The sequence below is a fragment of the Condylura cristata genome, unplaced genomic scaffold (genome assembly GCF_000260355.1).
Source record: "Condylura cristata isolate star-nosed mole 26May11 unplaced genomic scaffold, ConCri1.0 scaffold00015, whole genome shotgun sequence".
Lineage (NCBI taxonomy): Eukaryota > Metazoa > Chordata > Mammalia > Eulipotyphla > Talpidae > Condylura > Condylura cristata.
The window spans coordinates 33095969-33118175 of NW_004567116.1; the positions used below are offsets into that span (position 1 = coordinate 33095969).

Consider the following 22207-nt stretch of genomic DNA (forward strand, 5'->3'; position numbering starts at 1 on the left):
ACCCTCTGCATCTCTGGCCTGTACCCCAGTTCTGTATGAATAAATAAATAAATCTTTAAAAAAAAATTAATCTTACCCTGAATCCACTCCTGCTTCTTCTTCTTATCTGAAGCACTGATTTCAAAGGTCTTATCAAAACATTTTATGAGAAATAGACATTTCTTTCCATCTTTATCAGGTAAGGACTAAAACAGGAAGCAAAATTAGTTCTTTAAAATTTTATTTTTAAGTATTTAAATTCATCTTAATTATTTAGGCAAACCTAGGTAAGACGCAGTATTAATGAAAAAATCCCTATAAATGCAATTATTGATTTATTAAAGCTGTTTCGTAAGCAACATTAATTATGGCATGAGTGACCCCAAATGAGTATACTAGTTAGTATATTGAACTGGAAAGATCAATATCTGATGGGATGCCATGCTTTTCCTGAGCAGGTATTCATTATTGGAGGAACCCTGGAGGATATTATCTAGGGAACTGTAACAACAGGTACTGACTCCTATGGATTATAAGGCTTCTAAGTCAGGTTGATTCCCAGACCCATCTGATGTAGTGTTCCTTTCCATGCACCAAACATGGTGTTGTCAAACTGTGGTTCCTGTGTTTTGTCCTTCCAAGGGGACAGATATGGCCTAATCTTCAGGTCTCCAATTTCAAGGTGACTCTAAGAAGACACCTTGGTGGGTGTTATACAACCTAAGGAATTAATACACCCCCATTTCACTCATAAAATATAAATGAGATCTTAAGTATTTTGTGTGCTTCAACCATATAAAGTTCAGATGTAAATTAAAAAGTCTTGAGGACTTTTTTAGAGAATTAAAAGGTATGAATAAAGTGTCCTACAATGAACCCAAACTATTCAAAAGGCAATTCTCATATCTTCTGTTGTTTTATCTATTATGTTCAAAATGACCAAGATTTTCTAATATATTCATGATATTAAACACTTCCTTAATGAACATTTTTTGGGGGGTTTATTTTCTTTTTTGTGATTGTTTTATTCCAAAGTTATTACTTCAATGTATAAATGAGCTTTTATTACTATACTGTTTCACAAGCATTAAACGTAAGATAAATTCACTTTAAAAATGGCAGTTATCTTTAACTTTTGTTTCAGAAACTATGGCAAAGAAATTCAGGGCTTTTTTTAAGGTTCTAGAGTCTAGAGGAAAATGAGCTACTGCTTGAGCAGCAGGGGGCAGCACCAAAGTAAACCAGGCAAAGATGTAACAGAAGACTCCTACCTCCACACAGCAGTTTTCATCCAAGAGAATGTCTCCTTTCTTATCTTTCAGATCTTCACTCACATAATAAGAAATTATACTAGGTTTTAGCACAAACCAGCGTTCTGTCCAGTTTTTCCGTCTATGGCCTTTTTTCATCATATAACCCTATGAGAAATTAAATCTGATATAAATGCTTGTCTTTTTATTTAGAAAAGCTGATGTCTCTTAATATTCTTGCCTACTCCACTGCCTGATATAATTTCCTGAATATAAGAATATAAGTGATTTTAGCCCTTTGTGGATCATGAACACTTTGAGGATCTATGAAGGCCAAGGGCCATGATACCCAGACAAATCCCTACAAGCACATGCAGAAAAGTGTGCACAGAATTTTAGACACTTAAATAACTTTCCCCTATATCTATGTACAGACAATAGACTTAGAACCCCACAATGTTATCAGCATGGTGGTTTTTAAAACTCCTATCTTTTAGGGAAATACACAGAAATATTTATAGGCAAAATATTATTAGGCAAAATTCAAGACAATACAAGAGTCAAAAAATAGGATTAACCCTGTATTGATGGTTACTGGGCATGGTATTGGGTATACTGAAGTTCAATATACTATTCTATTATGTTAAAAAAATAACAGTGATTCTCAGTAAATTTAAATCTCAATCAATGAAAATGCTAAAAGGTGTCAACATAGCCAAGTATATCTTTTCAACCAATCACTTTCTGCATTTTTACCTACCCTGTTACTACTCTGGAAGATGAACTCTGCTCCAACGAGCAGAAAAAGAACTGGTCCAGTAGTCAGGATACTGATTTCTAAGTGTTGCTTCCATGCTCACAATTAATAGTCCCATGATTCTTTTCCATATGGCAGCCTCAAAGATGTACAGTTCAAATTTTTACTTCCACACAACTACACATTATTTTAAACCAAAGTGCTTCAGGTTCAGGCTTGAGAATTTTAAGTGTTTGAGAATTTATTTTTTTAAGATTTAATTTCAATTTATATATACAGAACTGGGGTACAAGCCAGAAGTGCAGGGGCAGTGAGAGGATTCACCAAAGACAAAGTGGGGAGCAGAACAGGCAGACTGATGAAGTACACTGCTGAGGGGAGCAGCAGCTGAGACAGGAGAGGTCTGCCAAGCTATGTGGATCACCTCTGGAGCAGAGATTGAATTCATGCTAAAGTTGCTTTAGCTTCTTAGTGCTGTGCTCTAACCTGCTGCACCACCAGGGAGGGCCCAAATGTTTGAGAATTTTAAATGCTAAGTCTAGTAGGTACTGAGAGACTATGGTAGATTATATATATCATTAAATATATTAGCTTGGCTATCTATATTCTACGCCCATAGATTATTCCAGTTCTAATCTATGGGCATTTAAGCAAAAGCTTAAATACTGAAATTCATCCATGGAACTGAATCTACAAGTTCTCTTTGGATAGGAATGTCCCATACTTCCTTATAGTACCAGGAACCTACTACATAACTAACCCTCAATTAAAATGTACTGGTAGTAGAAACATTTTTGGGGGGTGGAGTGGGGGATGGGATCAAAAACAGTGGGGGAGGGAAATGCACTGGACTATGGTGATGGCACATGGGTGATTTGGTGATGGGAAGCCCACAAATGAGATGAAAAATGTACAAAATGATGTGAAAGTATGCTATTATTTTTTTTAAAATATGAAAAAAGGAAAGGCATATTGAAACAGTGGTAAAAAAATAAAATAAAATAAAGATCTAGTAGGTCTAAAAGTAGTTAGCTGGAACTGGGGAGAATAGTTGAAACTAAAAATGGGGGAAAAAATGTACTGGTAGGACCCATTAAGAAAAAATAAATGAAACAAACTAGTTAATGAACTAAGAAAAATCTGAAATTGAAATTATCCAATATAATAATGTAAGAAGTTTGAAAGATATGGGTATATATACATACACATATATAAATATATATAAATTCTATTTACTGGTTAATAAGCTTGCCTTATGTATAGCAGATGCTAAGAAAACAATCTAGTAAGAGAAATGCCATTTTGCAATATTAAAGGTTTCTTTTTCCAAAATTAAGAGTACTTTTTTGATTTTATTAAAATGATACAGAATCAAAAGTCAATAAGTCCAACCATAAGAAAAGAATAAAGAAAAAAAATTGACAAAAACCCAGAGTCCAAAAACAATTACTTCTTAACATTTTGGTGAGCATCCTTCAGACAACTCTACATTATACACATAGCATATTCTGTGAACAGGATACAAGATACCTGCTGGGCAACACCTGGGCTTTTCACCAAGCAGTCTGCCATGGGGATCTTTTTGGTCAGATATGAATGTGGATGTACAAAGGACATAAAAGTATTTTTAAAACCATTTAAGTAATCATAGTAACAGGTATTTTAAAATAGTAACTTCTGAATGCTCAACTGTATTCAAAATTGCACCAGTAATTCTTTAAAATAAAAGCCTACTTATTGTAAGACTCACAAAATAATTCTATTCCTGTTTTAAATCAGTAAATAAATTTTAAAAAAAGAAGTGATATATACGCATCTTTGTGATAAAACGTGTTTCATTTCAAAAGTTTAATTCTAGAGAGAAGGAGAAACACAGTAATACAGAATTCTTACCTGTTTCAACACATCTAATATAAGTTCATTAAAGACTTCATTAATTGCCATGGAGACTGTCTGCCGATCCATGCCTTTGCTAAATTGTCCATTTCCAATAAGTTCAATAAGTTCCCACACAGAAAGGCCATCCTTATTGTCATCAAAGTTGATTTTATAATGTTCAAATTGTTCTTGCGGCCAGCCTCCTCCCATAGCTTCTGTAAGTTTCTTAAGCAGGTATTCAATCTACATGAAAAATTTTTAAATTATTACTTCTTAATTTAAAAAACTTTTTAATGTATAGATATATACACTTACATTGGTGCTGTCAATTTAGAAAATATTCTTTTACAATTCAAATTTTAAAAGTTCAAGTTTAAAAAATCAGGGTACTATCAGGGAGAAGGGCATGTATAAAATTCCACTGGTTCTATATAAATTTAAAATAAGTAAGTGAATCAAAAACTGATAACCAGCTAATAATACATTTGTATACAGAACTAAAGCAAACTGCATGCATAAACTGCCATACAAAAATGAATTAACGTGATCTGATCACTGTTGAATAAATATTTGAACAGATCAGAATATTAACCCTATTAACTAATACATAGGCATTTAATTAAATAAGCATCTTAAAACACAAGTTAGGCCCCAACTTACAAATTTTTCATGTAAGCCAATTGTTTGAAATCCTCCCACTAAATCACTGATGATGTTGAAAACAATGACTACATTTGTAATCTGGGTAAGAAATGCTTATTAAATCCTGAAATACATGCCTTATTGGAGAAAAGTAGTATACAATATTGCTATTGAAATTACAGCAATTACACAATGAGATAGTAATAATGGTGAGAAGCTGCTATCTCTCATGCTATAGGAAGCCTGGAATATAGTGCTCTCAAATGTCTCCCCTCCTAGAACTGATTTCAGTTGGGAGAAACACCATTCACTCATGCCAGGAAATTTGTTTTCCACTCCCTCACATTAAATAGCAAATCACTGACAAAATCCTACTATTTTTAAACAATTTCCCTGGATAAGTTTTTTTCCCCAAAATTATGTTATGAAAGCAACTTAGCATGTAGTAACCAACATTTTCGCTAATGAAATGAAAGATATTAAAGTTCATCCACAAGAAAGACAAGCAATATTTGTGACAAGTTTTACTTGTGTGTGCATATATCTACATGTGCTGGAGAATAAAATAAGATGTTTTATCTTCCTATGGGCTACAGTTGAAAGGGAATGAAAACTGTCCATCATTCTCAAATGCACCCCCACCTGCTACATCTGCCCTTGTTTGGGCTTCCCAGTTGGACCCTTGCCTCCAGCAATGCCTTCCTGGACCAACATTCTAACAAAAAGACTCCTAGAGTAAAATCTGAGCCCTTCACTCCCTTCTACAAATCCTGTCTTGGCTCTCTATCACCTAAAAGATAAAGGCAAATCTCTTTGCATCCCCAATGAGCAATTTTCATAGTCAGGCCAAAAGAAGGTCGCGTGCATGTGCTGGATGATGAAAAGATAGTGTAGTGACTGACCACCCCTAGTACAAGTTAGGACACAGCGACCGTTTTTCCTTTCCACTGTGAGCAAACCCACACTCTGAGCCTCAGGGCCTGTTGTATACAGGATGGTCTTCCCTTTGTCTAACTCAGTGCCTACTGGCATTCTCTGCAAGCTCAGGTCTGCAGGCAGGTGCTCATCCTGAAGCTCCCTAAAGGTGCTTTCCCAAACCCTCCTGAGTTTGTCATCAGCACCCAGCACCTGCTCAGTATTCCCAGTGATCGTGCCACAAACTAATCTAGATTCATTTCCTGTTAGCTTTCAACACAATCGTATACTTATCATAATATAATAACATAAGGACAACTTAATTCATTATATTGGCCAATGAGAGACAAACACTGCCATTCTCATCTATTCAATTGTGCTAAATAATAAATCACGTGCTGCCCTGTTAGTCTCAAGTGGCCTGCCTCAATTCTAAGAGCTCATTCAGTTTCAGGAAGCAGCTTACTTCCTCCTTCCAACTAAGCTTCACCAAAAATAACAAAGAATAAACTTTCAAGTGGCATGTGATTTCTGAGGCCTTTGGCTCCACAATTTACTTTATTAAAAGTTCTTTCCCTGTCATCATTTAAAGGGATTTTCATTGCTTTAATAACAATTCAGGTTGCACTTCGTTGAGTCTTCTAAAAATTATTTCAGGTTTGATACTCAATTGCATCAAAGTAGTTCTTCCAAATAAGCCTACAACAGACACATCCTGTTTTGTTCTTGATTCTGTGGAAAATGAATACTAATGTGAAAACTGTAAGTTACAGACACACATTTCCAAGAATATCACTTGAAGAGTTATAAAACCACCTCAAATAGGAACATAATATTTTTAACTTTTGCATAGAAAACTGAGTCAAAAGCAAACTTTTGCTATTCATAAAGCTACCACTGACATTTATTTCTTATATAGTATTAATTGAAGCTAGAGAATAAAATCTTACTTTATAAACACCTGGATTTAAACAAAATGAAAATGATCATTATGGTAGCTGGAGTAATGAAAACATAAATTTAAGAAATTACATAAAATTTATTAAGCCTAAAAGCCATTTGTAAGATGATATATTAAACATATGTATACACTCATGAAAAATCAGACATAATTTCATATGCATGCTTTCACATTTAATTTTGTTAGATTTGTTAAGTCTAGGTCAAACTAGTTTTTAAATGTTATTGCAGTCTTTAGGAAGAAAGCAAAATATAACAGAGAATGGCCCCTTAAGAAATATTATGACTCTAGTGTTTTCCACAAAATAGTGTGACCCCGAGTTTGCACTGTTAAGTCAAAGGCCAGGAGATGTGCTCAGAGCTCAATAAATCACAAGGCTGTTATTTTAAACCTCAGGAGAATGGTTCAGCAGCCTGATAAAGCAACTCCACATAAAAATGTTGCAATGATCTTTTCTTTTCCCAGACACTGGCCACTCCTGTACTCCTGGCCATAGGGGAATAATCTGTAAAACTAATTCTACTTCTAAACATAAGAAATGCTGAAGAAGTTCAGGACATAAAGATCCATAATAAGTCCGAAGAGTAAACTGACAAGGTATGCTACCAGGCTATTCTAACAAGTCAAAGAGGCTGTTTGACTTCTCAAATGAGTGTCGCTTGCTTGGAAACACTCCTGCCAGCCTGTAAAAATGAAGGTAAGCATGCTGCAAGGTGTCAATTGTGCTCTGATGCACAGAACAGGACAGAGCCACAGCACACACCAGGCTCATGAGGGTCCCAGTTCTTTGTACCAATTGGAGCAAAACTCTTTGTAGCTTCTTCAGTAAAGCAAACAGGAAGCTAATGCTGACTGACTCCTTCCATTGCCTGAGGCTGCACTGATGATTGAAAGTCAATGACAATTCCTCACATCCATTAAGTGCTATCTTGAAGAAAAAGCCTCTTTACTCACTAATTTCTATTTCAGAAATTAGGACGACATCCTTTTTAAGTACACCATGAAAATTTCTCCACTATGATGGAAAGAGCCAAAACACCATGGGATAGAGACCCACCCTGCCTCATATTTCCAAAGAAAACACAAATGATTTTGGAACACTGAGTATAACTACAAAAAGTTTTCAGAAATAATACTGGAGATTTTATTAGCATAATTCTTCCAAGCAGCAGTTAGGTTGGAATATGGGTATATTTTATCCTACCTCTAACAATATTCTATTCCCTTTATATATCTCTTTACTAAGTAGGATCAAAATTTTAAAATACATTTTTTTTTTAAGATTTATTTATCCGGCCCTCCCTGGTGGCGCAGCCGGTTAAAGCACAGCACTGAGAAGCTAAAGCCACTTCCACATCAGTTCGAATCCCGCCTGCCCCGGAGGTGACCACATGGCGTGGCAGACCTCTCTGGCCTGCCCACTGCTCCCCTCAGCAGTGTACTTCGTAGATCTGCCTGTTCTGTACCCCACTCTGTCTCTGGTGAATCCTCTCACCCTCCGCATCTCTGGCCTATACCCCAGTTCTGTACGAATAAATAAATACATCTTTAAAAAAAAAAATTTATTTATCCATACAAGAGCTGGGGTGTAGGCCAGGGTTGTGTATGGGGAGTGTCTCACCAGAGACAGAATGGGAAGCAGAACAGGCAGTAGTACTGAAATACATTGCTGAGGAGAATAGGAGAACAGGAGAGGCCTGCTGTGCCATGTAGGTCACCTCCCTGGCCAGAGATCTAACTTGAACTCATGCTGTAGTGGTGGGCAATAGGTTCATAGCGCTGAGACTTAATCCCCTGTACCACCAGGGAGGCCCACATAATTTATCTTTTATTTTCCCTTTAACATACATGTACAATTTCATTATTGTTATTAAGCACAAAGAAACTGTTCCCACCACTACAATGACACTGCCTTTTCCTTGATTACCAATGAATATGCCTCATTGTTAAATCCAAGGGCAGCTTCTCACTCATCACGCTCTAATTTTCTCTGACAACTATAGTCAGTAACTACTTTTTTCCTCTTTAGAACTTTTTCTTTCTTTGACGTCTATGACTCAACACCTTCCCAGTTCTCCTCCTACCTCAGACTGTTCAGTTCAGCTTCCTTCACTAAATCTACTTCCTCTTCCTGCTACAGAAACAAGTCCCAAGGCTCTGTCCTCAGCCCTTACTTCTCCCATTACATCCTCTTCCTCTCTGACCTAACCTACTCCCATGGTTTCCCTCCTTGTTCTCCAGCCCTGGCCTCATATAAGCTCAAGATGTACACTTCAGTGGAATTTGGGACAGCTCCACAGGGATGTTCAACCTAAAAAGCCAAACGTACCAAACCCATCATCATACATCACATTCCCAATTAGTTGATTATCATGTTATTCATTCTCGCTCTCTCTTTCACACACACAGCCATTTCGTGAGCACTTATCATGGATCCAGATACTATGTTAAATGCTCCATATACACAAGTTATTTTAGTCCTCATAAGAACCTAGTAGAGAAAGTAGTCATTTCCATCCCCCATAGGTGAGGAAAACAAATATAATCATCAATTAATCTGTTAAGAAAATGGTAGTCAGGATTTAAACCAGGTAGTCTTATTTCAAAAACCACCCTTTAAACAACTACACTGTATTACCTCCTGGTTTCCCCAGCATGAAACTTGTCTGTAGTTTCCCACCACCAGGCACTAAGAGCTTGGTCCTGTGAAGTCTAGATTCTTCCCACCTGACCATCTTCTCTAATCTCACTGACACTATTATATTTTAGTCCTCCATGTCACTGACCTTCTCTGAACTTCCCATCTTTCACATCTCCCACATTTCACCATAAATATACCTGTCACTCAAAACAATAACTACAATTTAAAAATTAGCAGACAACTATAAATCAGAGGCATTCTGCAAGGGTGGGAGAGAAAGAGGGATCAAAACAGGAGAGAGAAGCACACAAGGGACTATGGTGATGGTGTAAGGGTGAACTGGTGGTGGGCATTATACAAGGGATACACCTGATAATAGAAAATATATACTGTACAATGTATATATAATTGTATATATATGTACATATTTTAAATGTATATATAAATGTACATGTATTTTTAAATGTATATATAATTTTTTAATGAACAATGGTGTATAATATATACATATAAATAAAATTAAATATATATACATACACCTGTCACTCTTCTGCTCAAAAGTTATTAATGGCTTGCAGTTCCCACCACCTACAGGATAAAGTCAGAACGCTTCCAGCCTCATGTACCATCACTCTTCTTCACAGTCATCATGTTCCAGTTAGAATGTTCCAGTCATTCTTTTTAGCTGCCAAGTATATAACTTCCTTCTATGCCTGGGAGTCCTCTACCTCTCAGTAAAGAAGCAAAATGTGTAAATGTACCCTTCTCAAGCATCTTCTGCTGCTAGATTATGAAACCAGGTTGAGGCCAACTGATTACATGCCTTTACCCCCAACTGTAAATTGGAATATAGGCACTATAGAGAATGCTCCCTGGCAGCAAGAATAGGTGCAGGAAGATCTGAGTTCCCAGGCAGCACCCAGTGTGCAAGGCCAGAGGTGTGCCATGCACCAGTGAGACAGCACGATGGACGTGGGAGCAGTATTTTTCTCGTGGTTCCTCACTGGAATCACCAGCTATATTCCCTGCCTCCACATGTAGCATTTCAGTCATCAAAGTGATTCTGTAAGGTACCCAACATCCTTTTAAAAATTCCTTTTTGGCTTTAGTCAGTCAATTTCCCAGTCAGCATGCTGACAGGCAATTCAGTCAAGCAGTATAAGTCACTCATCTCAAAACATGTCTTTACTTTCTTGTTTCATATAACCTTGCCCAGTATTTCCTTCACCTAGAATTCCCATCTGCCTTCTCCATTAGTCAAAATTCTTCTTGTTACTTAGACCCAGCACAAATGCTGTTTTCCCCCCAAATAGTTAGTGTTTTCTAAAGACCAGACATTCTTCTCATTTGATCTTCACAAGAACAGCAGGCAGTGTATATGTATATTTGCATTAGATTAGTTGAGAAAGCTGGAGCAAAAACAAATTAGGTTTGTTTTTGCTGAGGCCACATAGCTAGTAAACAATGAGGCAGAATACTGTCTGCCCCTTTACTGAAAATGTTTAAGACCCTGCTTTTAGCAACTCCATTATATTGCCTCTCTTAAAAAGCACTCCCTGTGAGTTGTGCTGGAGTACTATTCAGCAATCAAAAAAGATAAACTAATGTCATCTGCAGCAACCTGGATAGAGCTAGAAGGGATAATGCTTGGTGAAAGAAGCCAGAAAGAAAAAGAAAAATATCAGATGGTTTCAATTATAGGAGGAATACAGGGGAGCCAAACAAGGAATCAGGGGGGGAAATAAAAATAAAAAACACAACAGAAAAAGACAAAAATAAACAGACAACTATAAATCAGAGAAATCCTGCAAGGGAGGAGGAGGGAGAGGGATCAAAACAACACAGGGAACACAAGGCCATGTGGTGATGGTGCACAGGTGAATTGGTGGTAGGAATTCTATGGGGACTACACCTGAGAAAAGAAAGCAAATATTGTTTTTTTAAAAGTAAAACACAAATAAATAAAAGTAAAAGTAAAAATACTAAAAAAAAAAAAAAAGTGTGTTCCCTTATTTCTCTCAAAGCAGGAATATAATGGAACAGGCGAGAAACTAATGATAATGAACAGCTATATACCAGAGACATTTTGTGGGGGTGGAGTGGGGAATGGGATCAAAAACAGCAGGAGGAGGGAAATGCAGTGAACTATGGTGATGGCACACGGGTGATTTGGTGATGGGAAGCCCAAGGGGATTGCAAATGAGATGGAAAAATGCACAAAATGATGCAAAAATAAACTATATATATATATATATACATACATATATATATACACATATATATACATATATATACACACACATATATAACATTTATAAATAAACTACATATATATGTATGTATATATAACATTTATATATATATATATATATATATATATAACATTTATAATTGCTAAAACAGTAGGAAAGCATAGAAACCTTACTCCTGTATTGTTTTTTTCCCACTTTGGAAGCTCAGGAAAATAGAACAAAACAAGCAGATGCCCTTTTTCATTTTTTTGGAAAAGATGAAAAAAAAAGTCACCATCCTGAACTCTGAAACAAAAATAGGATTTCCTTATATAGAACAGCCCTGAAAACAACATTTGGATTCTATATGCTTCCCAAAAAGCATCTCTCAGCCAGCTTTTCGGATTTTGCCAATATGCAAGTTGACAGAAAATTATGTTGTGACATACTGAATAAAGAATCTTTTGACATAAGGATGAACATCTATAATTATAGCAATTTAGAAAGGAAGAATCCCACCCTATCTGCAAATCTCCAGGGGTATTATTACATGATCCCAAATCACTGAGTTTTAAATTTTTCTCAATGCCAGCTGTTTTGCTTCTGATTCAAAAATAGACACCTAGCGTGGCAGACCTCTCCTGACCCGCCCGCTGCTCCCCTCAGCAGTGTACTTCATCGGTCTGCCTGTTCTGCTCCCCACTTTGTCTCTGGCGAAGCCTCTCGCCGCCCCTGCACCTCTGGCCTGTACCCCAGTTCTGTATGCATAAATAAATAAATCTTAAAAAAAAAAACAGACATCTAGGATCTCCTATTCTATACTTAGTTAATATAAATATTTCCAAGCTAGGTCTATCAAATATTGAGATGGTCATTTAAAAACTGTGTGAGCCAACACATCTTACCTCTTCTGGAACAATAATTAATGGATACTTGTCTTCAGATAAAAAGTTGAAAATAACCCATACTTTAAATGCATCTTCTTCTGTAATGAACAGGGGACTTTTTGTGAGGTTTTTTTTGACACAGAGGGTCCAACACATTCTATTGAATTCAATCTTGTCAAAGTTGTCTTGGACCTAAAAAAGGAATGAGAAAAAACTCCTATGAACCAGCCCAAAATAAGTAGTGTATATAAGCCAAGTAAACTAGAAAGATAAAGCCTACTACAGACTTTTTCATGTATAATCAATTCAATTATCCAAAAACCATTTCCAAAGTATTTGCCTAAGTTCCAGGTTTTTAATGGCTCAATGTTACACTTAGTAACATTCTTACCTTATCTGAATATATGTCCATTATCATTCACTCAGCACACAAAATACTACCAATCATGGCACAGAGAAGAATACCAATTCTTACCTCTGAGTAAGAATTGCCATGTGAGGATACCTATACTCAATAAGAATCACATACACATATATCATCTTTACCTGATAATCAGATACTTCTTTTGGGAAAAACTAATCCAGTGAAATTTTAAAAAGACAGCCCTGCCAGTCTATCACTGAATTATACATTCTGCATTCCCTCAGTATATGTTGTGAGCAAAGTACTGTGTTACAAATTAAGGATATAAGGAGAAGGACTTGGCATCTGCTCTTAGAATATTCAGTTTGAAAGCAGATGCAAATAGGTAAATTTTCATGTAATACATGTATAATTCACTAATTTTTCATTCAGTAGATAAAATATTTAGTCTGTAGTTATCATCTGCCAGGACAATGCAGATATTTAATATTAAACTAGTCCATATACCTTCAAAGAATATAAAAATAATTACAATATAATGACATGCACTGTAAAAGAAGTGAGCTGAGGGTTCTGTGAAAACCCTGAGGAACTAACCCTTTCTTAGGATTTGGGAGAACTTTTGCAAAAACAGTAACAAGACAAAAGAACTGCCTTCCAGAGAAACATCTAGAGTCAGGGTAAAATGTTCCAGGTAGAAGAGAATGTGAAGAAGACCAGAAATAAAGAAAACCATGGAGTCCATTTCAAAGAACCATAGGAAGTTTAATGTGCTAGATATAGTGTAAGTCAAGACTATAACAGAAACCACAGGCTTTCTTTAAACAGATAAAAATTTAATAGAAAAAACAATGGGTAACTTCACAGATAAAACATACGATCCAGAATATTCAGAGTATGAGCTGTTACCAAGCTACAGAAGGAAGTCAGACCCACAACTGACAATCTGGGGCCAGCAGAGTGGAGGTGCCACTCTCAAGGTAACATGATCCCGTCGCCATGACTCAGCCCTAGATCCTCTATGTCACTCACTGAAGATTCAAATCCCATTGGCTGAGCCAGGTAACATTTCCTATGCTCCAGGTGTCAGGAACAAGGAAAGTGAGTATCTGAACATTTCCATCTCTGAGGTCTAAGACAAGTCCTGTCCTCCACCAAAATACTATACAATTTCCCCAATATGAGAAAAGATTTCAAATACTGGACAGAAAACAATGATAAATGGGCACTGTGAAAGGAAGACTCTTAATTTATAATTCATGTTAAGAAGTCAAGATTTATCTGTACTTAAAGAGTGGAAGGGACTAACATACAATCTGCATTTTCTGCAGGGTGGACCCAAATTCTGGGACAATATGGAAGCGGCACTGTAGTAAGCAGAATGGGTGGCAGGACAATATAAAGTATTTCTTTTTAGACAGATATGAACAAAGTATTGTGAATAATATAAGGAAGAAATCACTAAATGGTTGCAGGAAGTTTTTCTTGATTTCTCACTAGAATTTATGGTTGGGAAACCAGTTCCTGCGTGGTGATAAGACATGCTTTGCACTCCCCCTCTAGCACTGGAGCTCAGCTTGGCACCATTGCTCACATCCCCGTTGCACACAACTGACCCCATGAAGGAAAAGCTGTGTTGCAGTTTCTCATTTATTTCTTTTCTTCTTTAATACCATCTATCAAGGACTTAGCATGTTCCTGGCATTTATATGCAGTTTCTCACTTAAGCTTCAGATTAGCCTATGTAAGGTTAAATATTGTTCCTATTTTACAGGTCACGAGTAGGGGTTTGAAAAAATTAGGTACCAAATTTACATGATTAGTAATTATCAAAACCAGAGCTTTAATCAAAGCTCAAATGCTGGCTCTTTTATACCAAATTACTTGTACAATTCAGTAGATGGGACATTTTTTCATGGTGGAAGAAAACTGCAGTACTAGTTTCAAAGGCCACCACCATTAACCCTTACCTACCCATGCCCCTAAAAAGCAGTAAGCGGAAGCTAGGCCACACAGATGAAATGACATTGCACAAGAGAACACAGCCTTGCTCAAAAAACAAGAAGTGATTCTATGTGCACTCTTTGTTAGATAACAGTGCCTGAGAGGGAATGGAGGGCTTATGGCTGGAAAAGCAAACAGATCAAATCCCAAATTGCTTTATAACTTTAAGAAGCAGGCTGCTAAAGAACCCCCAACTGAAAGGTTTTAGAGAAGGGGGCCTCCCTGGTAGTTTAGGGTTAAGTCTCAACACTATTATCACAATGACCTGAGTTCAATCCCTAATAGGGAGCTAACCCACACGGCACTTCCCTTTAGCAGTGTATTTCAGTGAATCCACCTGTTATGCTCCTCTCACCCCCCAGCACCTCTGGCTTATATTCCAGTTCTTCCATGCATAAATAAATAAATCTTTAAAAAAAAAAACAAAGAAAAACGGGGGGGGGGGAAGGGAGGGAAATGCACGGGACTATGGTGGTGGCACAGGGGTGATTTGGTGATGGGAAACCCGTGGGGATTACAATTGAGATGAAAAAAAAAATGTGCAAAATGATGTAAAAATAAACTTTTTAATAAAAAAAATAAAATTAAATTAAAAAAAAAACAAAGAAAACTTTTAGAGGAAAGAATACACTGGTCACCTGCAGCACAGACCATTACTTAGCAGAAAAGAAGATTATCTAAGGCAGACCTTATCATATATTGAAGACAGCAAGGAAAAGTTTTCCAAAGGAAATTGCATGAGCAAAAACATGGCAGAAGTCTGTGTTTTGTGGAACAAGCATATTACATCATGTTTAGGAAGTAATAACAGCATGCAGGGGACAAAAACATGGGATGAGGTGAGATAAAATGCTCAGTCATGGGCATCCTCAACTTGAAGTTCTGGCATGACATTTGGAAAAAGGAGTCCAAAGGTTATCAAAGAAATGGAACTAGGCCCTCCCTGGTGGCGCAGCGGGTTAAAGCACAGCACTAAGAAGCTAAAGCCACTTCCACATGAGTTCGATTCCCGCCTGCCCCAGAGGTGACCACATGGCGTGGCAGACCTCTCCTGACCCGCCCGCTGCTCCCCTCAGCAGTGTACTTCGTCGATCTGCCTGTTCTGCTCCCCGCTCTGTCTCTGGTGAATCCTCTCACCCTCCACATCTCTGGCCTGTACCCCAGTTCTGTATGAATAAATAAATAAATCTTTAAAAAAAAAAAAGAAATGGAACTATAACCTAAAAAAAGAGGCAGATATGTACATGTGTGAACTATCTGTAGCCATGGTCAAAGAGATGATTGAGAGAACATAAAGTAAGAAAAGAGCTGAAATCAAAGACAGAAGTTCACGGACTACACACAATCACAACTGACAGGAGGAAGAGGAATTATATGGCTGAACAAGCAGTCAAAGTGGTAGTAGAAACACAAAGACATGAAAACTGAGTGAAGAAACAGTTAACAAGGTTGGTCAACAGTACCAGTACAATGAGATTATGTACCTCTGAAACCTATGGTGCTATTAATGTTACCTCAATTTTTTAAAGTATATTTAATTTCTCATGTTTAAAATTCATTTTTAAAATGGTGTTAAATGCTACAGAGAGATTAAGGGAGAAGAAATTTTAAAAAAAAAGACCACCCGTTCTGCAATTCAGTGGTCACTAGTTGGCTCTCTTGAATTGAGCCAAGTACTTTGGGTAAAAGCAGAATGCAATGGGATCAGAAAATAAATTCTCCATAAGCTAACTTATCCAGGAAATAAGCCATGGTTTTAGATCCAACTTCATTGTTTCTTTCAATTGTATTAATTTGTCTGTCTTGTCTGGCTCATTCCTTCTTAAATGTAATCTATTATTTCATTTAATCATATGCAAAGGCAAAAATCATACTGAATGATGTCATTTACATCTTTCCTTTTTAAGTACAAAGTCAGAGCATATATAAAAATATCTAAACTACTGTCATATCCATGGTTAAAAGCTTTTGCTCCTTAGATCAGGAACAAAATGCCCATTCTACTACTTCTGTTCAACACAGTACTGAAAGTCCTAACCAGAGCAATAAGGCAAAAAATAAATAAATACATATATAAAAGGCATCCAGATCAGAAATTAAAAATTTTAATTGTTTCTATTTACAGATTACCTCCTCCTATACAAAGAAAACCCTATCACTCACACTAACACACCACACACACACACACAACTGTTAGAAACTAATAAATTCAGTGAAATTGCAGGATACAAAATCAAACTCAAAAATTCAGTTGTGTTTCTATATACTAACAATGAAAAAAAAATCTGAAAAGGAAATCCTGGAAACAATCCCATGCACAACAGCATCAAAAATAATAAAATACTTTTAAATAAACTTAGCAAAAGAGGCAAAGAGTTAAACATTAAAAGCTACAAGAAACAGGACCCTCCCTGGTGGCACAGCAGGTTAAAGTGCAGCAGTAAGAAGTTAAAGCCACTTTAGCATGAGTTTGACCCCCAACCCAGAGGTGACCCACATGGCGCAGCAGACCTCGCCTGACCCGCCCACTGCTCCCCTCAGCAGTGTACTTCGTCAGTCATCCTGTTCTGCTCCCCACTTTGTGTCTGGTGAATCTTCTCTCTGCCCCTGCACCTCTGGCCTATACCCCAGTTCTGTATGCATAAATAAATAAATCTTTATGAAAAAAAAAAGCCACAAGAAACTGCTGAAATAAATTTAAAAGAAGTATACATGGAAAGACATTTTGTTTTTCTGGATTGGAAGATTCATATTATTAAAAGTCCATATATCTAAAACAACTTATAGATACAATGGAATTTCTACAAATATTCCAATGGCCCTTTTTTTTTGCAAAAAAACAGAAAACATCCTAAAATTTATTAGGAATCTGAAAGGACCATGAATAGCCAAAACAATCTCAAGAAGAAGAAAGTTGGAGGTTTTGTGCTAACTTCAAAACATAGCACAAAACTACAGTAATCAAAACAGCATGGCAAAGGCATAAAGACAAACATAGACCTAATGAAAGAAGGGAGAGCCAGAAATAAATCCACGGAGACATGTTTAAATAATCTTCAACATAGGTTCTAAGATACCATAAAGAGAAAAGGATAGCATCTTCAACAAATGATGCCATCAAAATTGAATATCCACATTCAAAGAATGAATAGTCTTATTTTATACCATGTTACAAAAATTAACTCAAAAATGGATTGAAAAATCAAATATAAGACCTGAAACTATAAAATCCTTATAAGAAAACATAAGGGAAAGCTTCATGACTTCGTAATGGGCAGTGCTTTCTTGGATGTGACACTAGGCACAGGCAACAAAAGCCAAAATAAACAAATGGAGCTACATCAAATTTTAAAACTTTTGCACACAAAGGAAACAATCAACAAAATTGAACAATCAATGAGGTTCATAGCAAATTCTCAACTTTCAGCTAGCAGAAGAAACTTCTATACTTAGTATTGGAATAGTTTTACCTTTTAGGAAATGCCAACTTTTTTTTACAAAACAACTGTGCATTTTACTTTCCTACCTGCACTGTAAGGGGGTACCTGTATCTTCATATCTGCACCAATTTTTGTTATTTTCCATTGTTGCCATCCTCAATCAACAAGTAATATAAATTGTTTTTCAAAAATTTTTTAAATTATAGAATTAATTATAACAGAAGCTATTGATTTACATTAAGGGAAAATGTAACTTATTAACAAAATATGTATCTTACCATCTAGAATATACCACTGTTAACCACTTGTTCTATTTGCATTCAAACTATTTTTAAAATATTTTTACTTTATTTGTTTATTTTTGAAGTTGAGGTCACATTGAACACAACATTACTTTGCCTTTCCATGTCATTAATTTTTTTTTTTGGAAATATGAGTATCCAGATAAAAATGTTAACTATGTATACAAATTAAAATACCAATATTTATTTAGAATCTCTGTTGTATTGTCACTATGTTAGTGTCCTAATTAGATATTTGTATCAACTCTGTGGATTAGGTAACATTATTACCACTATTGTAAAGCTGAAAAGACTGGGTCTTGAGTTAAATTGCTTGCTTGATGTCATCCAGCTAATAAGTAGTATTCTAAGAATATGGAATGGTTTGTATAATAACTTTGTAAGTATTCTCTATTGAGTGGAATTTTCTTTTTTTCCACTTATAAGCAATAGTGACTTTCCAGGCAAATCTTTACCTGGCTCAGAGTGTCCTTTTAGGATAGAATCTTTGATGTAGAATAATCAACCAAAACATGAATTTTTCTGAGAAAATTCATTCTGTAATTTCCAAAGCATCAAATTGGTCCCTTCCCTTATGTAGAGAACTGCCTCTATGTACTGGAATTAGATAAAAATTCTAATTTGAGAACATGTGAGTTTAGTTCTATAAAGACTCTGCATACTAAGTCAGAGTTGTAGACTATAAGTAGTATAATCTTCTTCACATATATGGATTTTGGTGAAAAGCAAATTTATGTTAAAAATAAAAATGAAAAAAAAAGAAATTATTTGAATTTCTTTCTAAGAAATTCTCTTCCATTTGGACACCTTGAACTAACTGTTAGTTTTTTGAAAGATGTGGATTATTGACTTAAAAGTGTGATATCAATTAGAATTTTGGAGTGGCATCAGTATCTTACATGAGATGCCACTTGGAAACAGACCTCTAGACCTTCTAGAGCTAGATGGGACTAGAGATCATCTCAATTTATAGTTATATTTTGACTTAGAAAGTAGCAAATAAAGAATCCATACTCTTCAGTAGCTTGCTATTGTTTTTAGGTGAAGTCAACATCATTACCATGACCTTCAGGGTCACATTTGATTTAGTGCCTATCAACCTCTCTAGCCATCTCTTCTCCTCTCCCCTTCTTGTGCACTTTAGTGCAGTCACATTGAGCTCACTGTTCCTCAAAATACTAAGACCATTCCTGCCACTGTCTTCACACACACTGCTTCCTCTGCTGTAAGGGCTCCTCCTCTACCTCCGCCAACAACATATAGCCAATTCCTATTCATTCTTTAGGGCTCGCTTGATGTTTACTTCCTCAGAGATGTTTCTCCAGGTACACCCCATCCTTCCCAGAACTAACCAGCTCTCTCCTATATTTTATCACCACTTTTCCTTCATAGTACTTACTAGTTTTCATTATAGAGGTGGCTGTGCTTTTGCTGTATTGGTGAATATCAAATTCCCTCTCTACAGTGTAATTTCTGTTATAGCAAGGAATAACACATTTTAAACAGGTAAATTCTGTGGTATTTAAATCATATCTGAATAAACTTGTTATTTTAAAAAGTAAAACTTCTTTGAACTACCTCACTCTTAGATTACATTGCTAGCCAAAGTGTCCAACATAAAGTCACCCATAGCTCTCAGCATGAAATCTCTTTACTCACCCAAAAGTCTGTAGTACTGTATACCTCGCAAATATCATTAAACTAGAGTGTTCAACTTGGCCACTGTGCCAGATCAATATTATATAACTCTCCAGCAACAATGAAAGAAAAAAAATAACATAGGCAAAAGGACAGTAAGAACCATGCAAAAGTAAGGCTTGGGAGTTACTTAAGAGCAGTACTATTTCCCATTAAATGATAGTTGCAAGGCACATATCAGAGGATATTAGGAGTGTTCAAGAAATATTCATCAACTATAGAAGAACTGTGAAATTTCATGTTATTGGAAGAATATAACTGACTCACAAACAGCAAGCATCTGGTAAGAAAGTAGGCCAAGGGGAAAATTATGAATGTCAGTTAAGAAAATAGAGTGCAGAGACTGTTAGCCTCTAGAAAGGAAATTCTATTTCTTAGTGTGTTTTTCCTTTATTTGCATGTGTGTTTCCAAAAAACAAAAATATAAAAAAGAATCTACTAGAATGCAGAAGATTCCCAAATCAGGATTATTGTTGGGTTATTGGTTTTAAGCATATAGCCCAAACCAATTTTTAACATGTAAAATCAGGGGAAAGAACTGACAATGTTTCAGACCAAAATGCCTAAAAGGATATTAAAGAAATCTCATGAGCCTCTCTGGTGACACAGGAGTTAAAGTCTCGGTGCTATCAAACTATAGCCAGACTGTGCAGCATGACTTCAATTCCTGGCCAGGGAGCTAACCCACATGGCATCTCCTGTCTCAACAACTGTTCCTCTCTCAACTGTTCATTTCAGTCATTCTGCTGGTTCTGCTCTTCATTCTATACTCTGGCCTATACCCAAGCTCTTCTATGTATAAATTTAAAAAAAAAAATCTTAAGAAAAACAACTTCCCAGATATTTACAGAATTTTATTTTTTACTAAAGAAGGAATTTAATAAACAGGCAAAAAGTAAATAAATAAATAACTGCATTCTAGGAAGGCAAAGTATTTAGTACAAGAACAGACATGTTAATCATTTGAAATTGCAGGAAAACTGAAATCAAATTCTATCAGTGTGAAGAACCACAGGAATGATTGTGAAGAAGCAAATAGAAAAATACATGGGATCACTTTTTGAAGGTGAGTTTCAATAAAATTTCTTTCTTGGTCCCAAGAATAACCTCTAAAGGGAAAACTTTGCCATTTCCTTGAATAACTGTTAACAATCTCTAAGTTTTATACTAACATTCAATAGTTAACCATTGGTGTTTTTTTCTACTAACTTTTAAAACAAGGCAATAATCCTTTGCTCAATTTAAACCCATGGAAACTTTGGCTGCTTTATTTGGATTGAAGGACTGGCAAAATTCCACTCCAGGTGGCTAACAAGTAATAAACAAGGGCTCACTGTTTAATCACATCCTCAACCCATTCTGTTAAGTTTTTCTCCAAATAGTGGCTTTTTAAATGCTACTATAGTTTCTATCCCAGTTAAGAAAGTATAAAATACCTAAATACTAAAACAAAGAACATTTTAAAACTTAAAATTCAATATACCTGAAGAAAGCTACACTAAGGAGAACAAAATGAATGGATTATTAGGGTAGAGCAGTTGAAAACATTAAGTCATGTTTCTCTACCCACCAGCCCAGCCCATACAAATTCTAGCTATGAAGATGCAATGTCCAGACTTTTAAGACTTTCCCAGTATGTTCTATAGTATTTAATAAGTTATACTTCTTATTAGCTTTACTTTCTAAGACTGAACACACACACACAGTCATCAAAAATTTGCTGAATAAAGATATATCTATTTATAATTATAATACACAAACAAGCTACCTCATCAATGAACAACAGTTGAAAATAAAAACTCCAGGAAATGAGTGTCATCATATTGTGAAGTCTGAAACTTCACACATCAGCTTATATACAGGTTGAGGAAATCTTTATATTGAGCTATAAGTTTTACACTATAAAATTACCCCTTAAGCTGTAAACTCAGTAATTTTTAGAATAGTCATAAGATTTTTCATCTATCTAATAACAGACCATTTTCCCAAAAACAAACTGCAAACCCATTAGCAGTCACTCAGTATTCACTAACTGCCCTCAGTTTTTGGCAACCAACAATCTCCTTTGTAGGCTATGCTTGTCTATTTTGGAAATTTCATAAAAATTATACAATATGTGGCCCTCCCTGGTGGCGCAGCGGGTTAAAGCACAGCACTGAGAATCTGAAGCCACTTCCTCATGAGTTCGATTCCCGCCTGCAGCCTGCCCGGGAGGAGACCACATGGCGAGCCAGACCTCTCCTGGCCCGCCCACTGCT

General features: G+C 36.1%; 1 protein-coding gene across 1 annotated transcript in view; it reads right to left on the reverse strand.

Moving 5' to 3' along the window:
* The window catches only part of SWAP70 (SWAP switching B-cell complex 70kDa subunit), a 73229-nt gene that overhangs the window by 21308 nt on the left and 29714 nt on the right, over positions 1-22207 (reverse strand). Inside the window, exons 3-6 of the mRNA XM_004683052.2 lie at positions 12160-12333; positions 3880-4107; positions 1251-1397; positions 77-185 (exon numbers count right to left, since the gene is read on the reverse strand). Of these exons, the coding sequence (XP_004683109.1) occupies positions 77-185; positions 1251-1397; positions 3880-4107; positions 12160-12333 (658 nt within the window). The remainder of the gene's footprint in view (positions 1-76; positions 186-1250; positions 1398-3879; positions 4108-12159; positions 12334-22207) is intronic.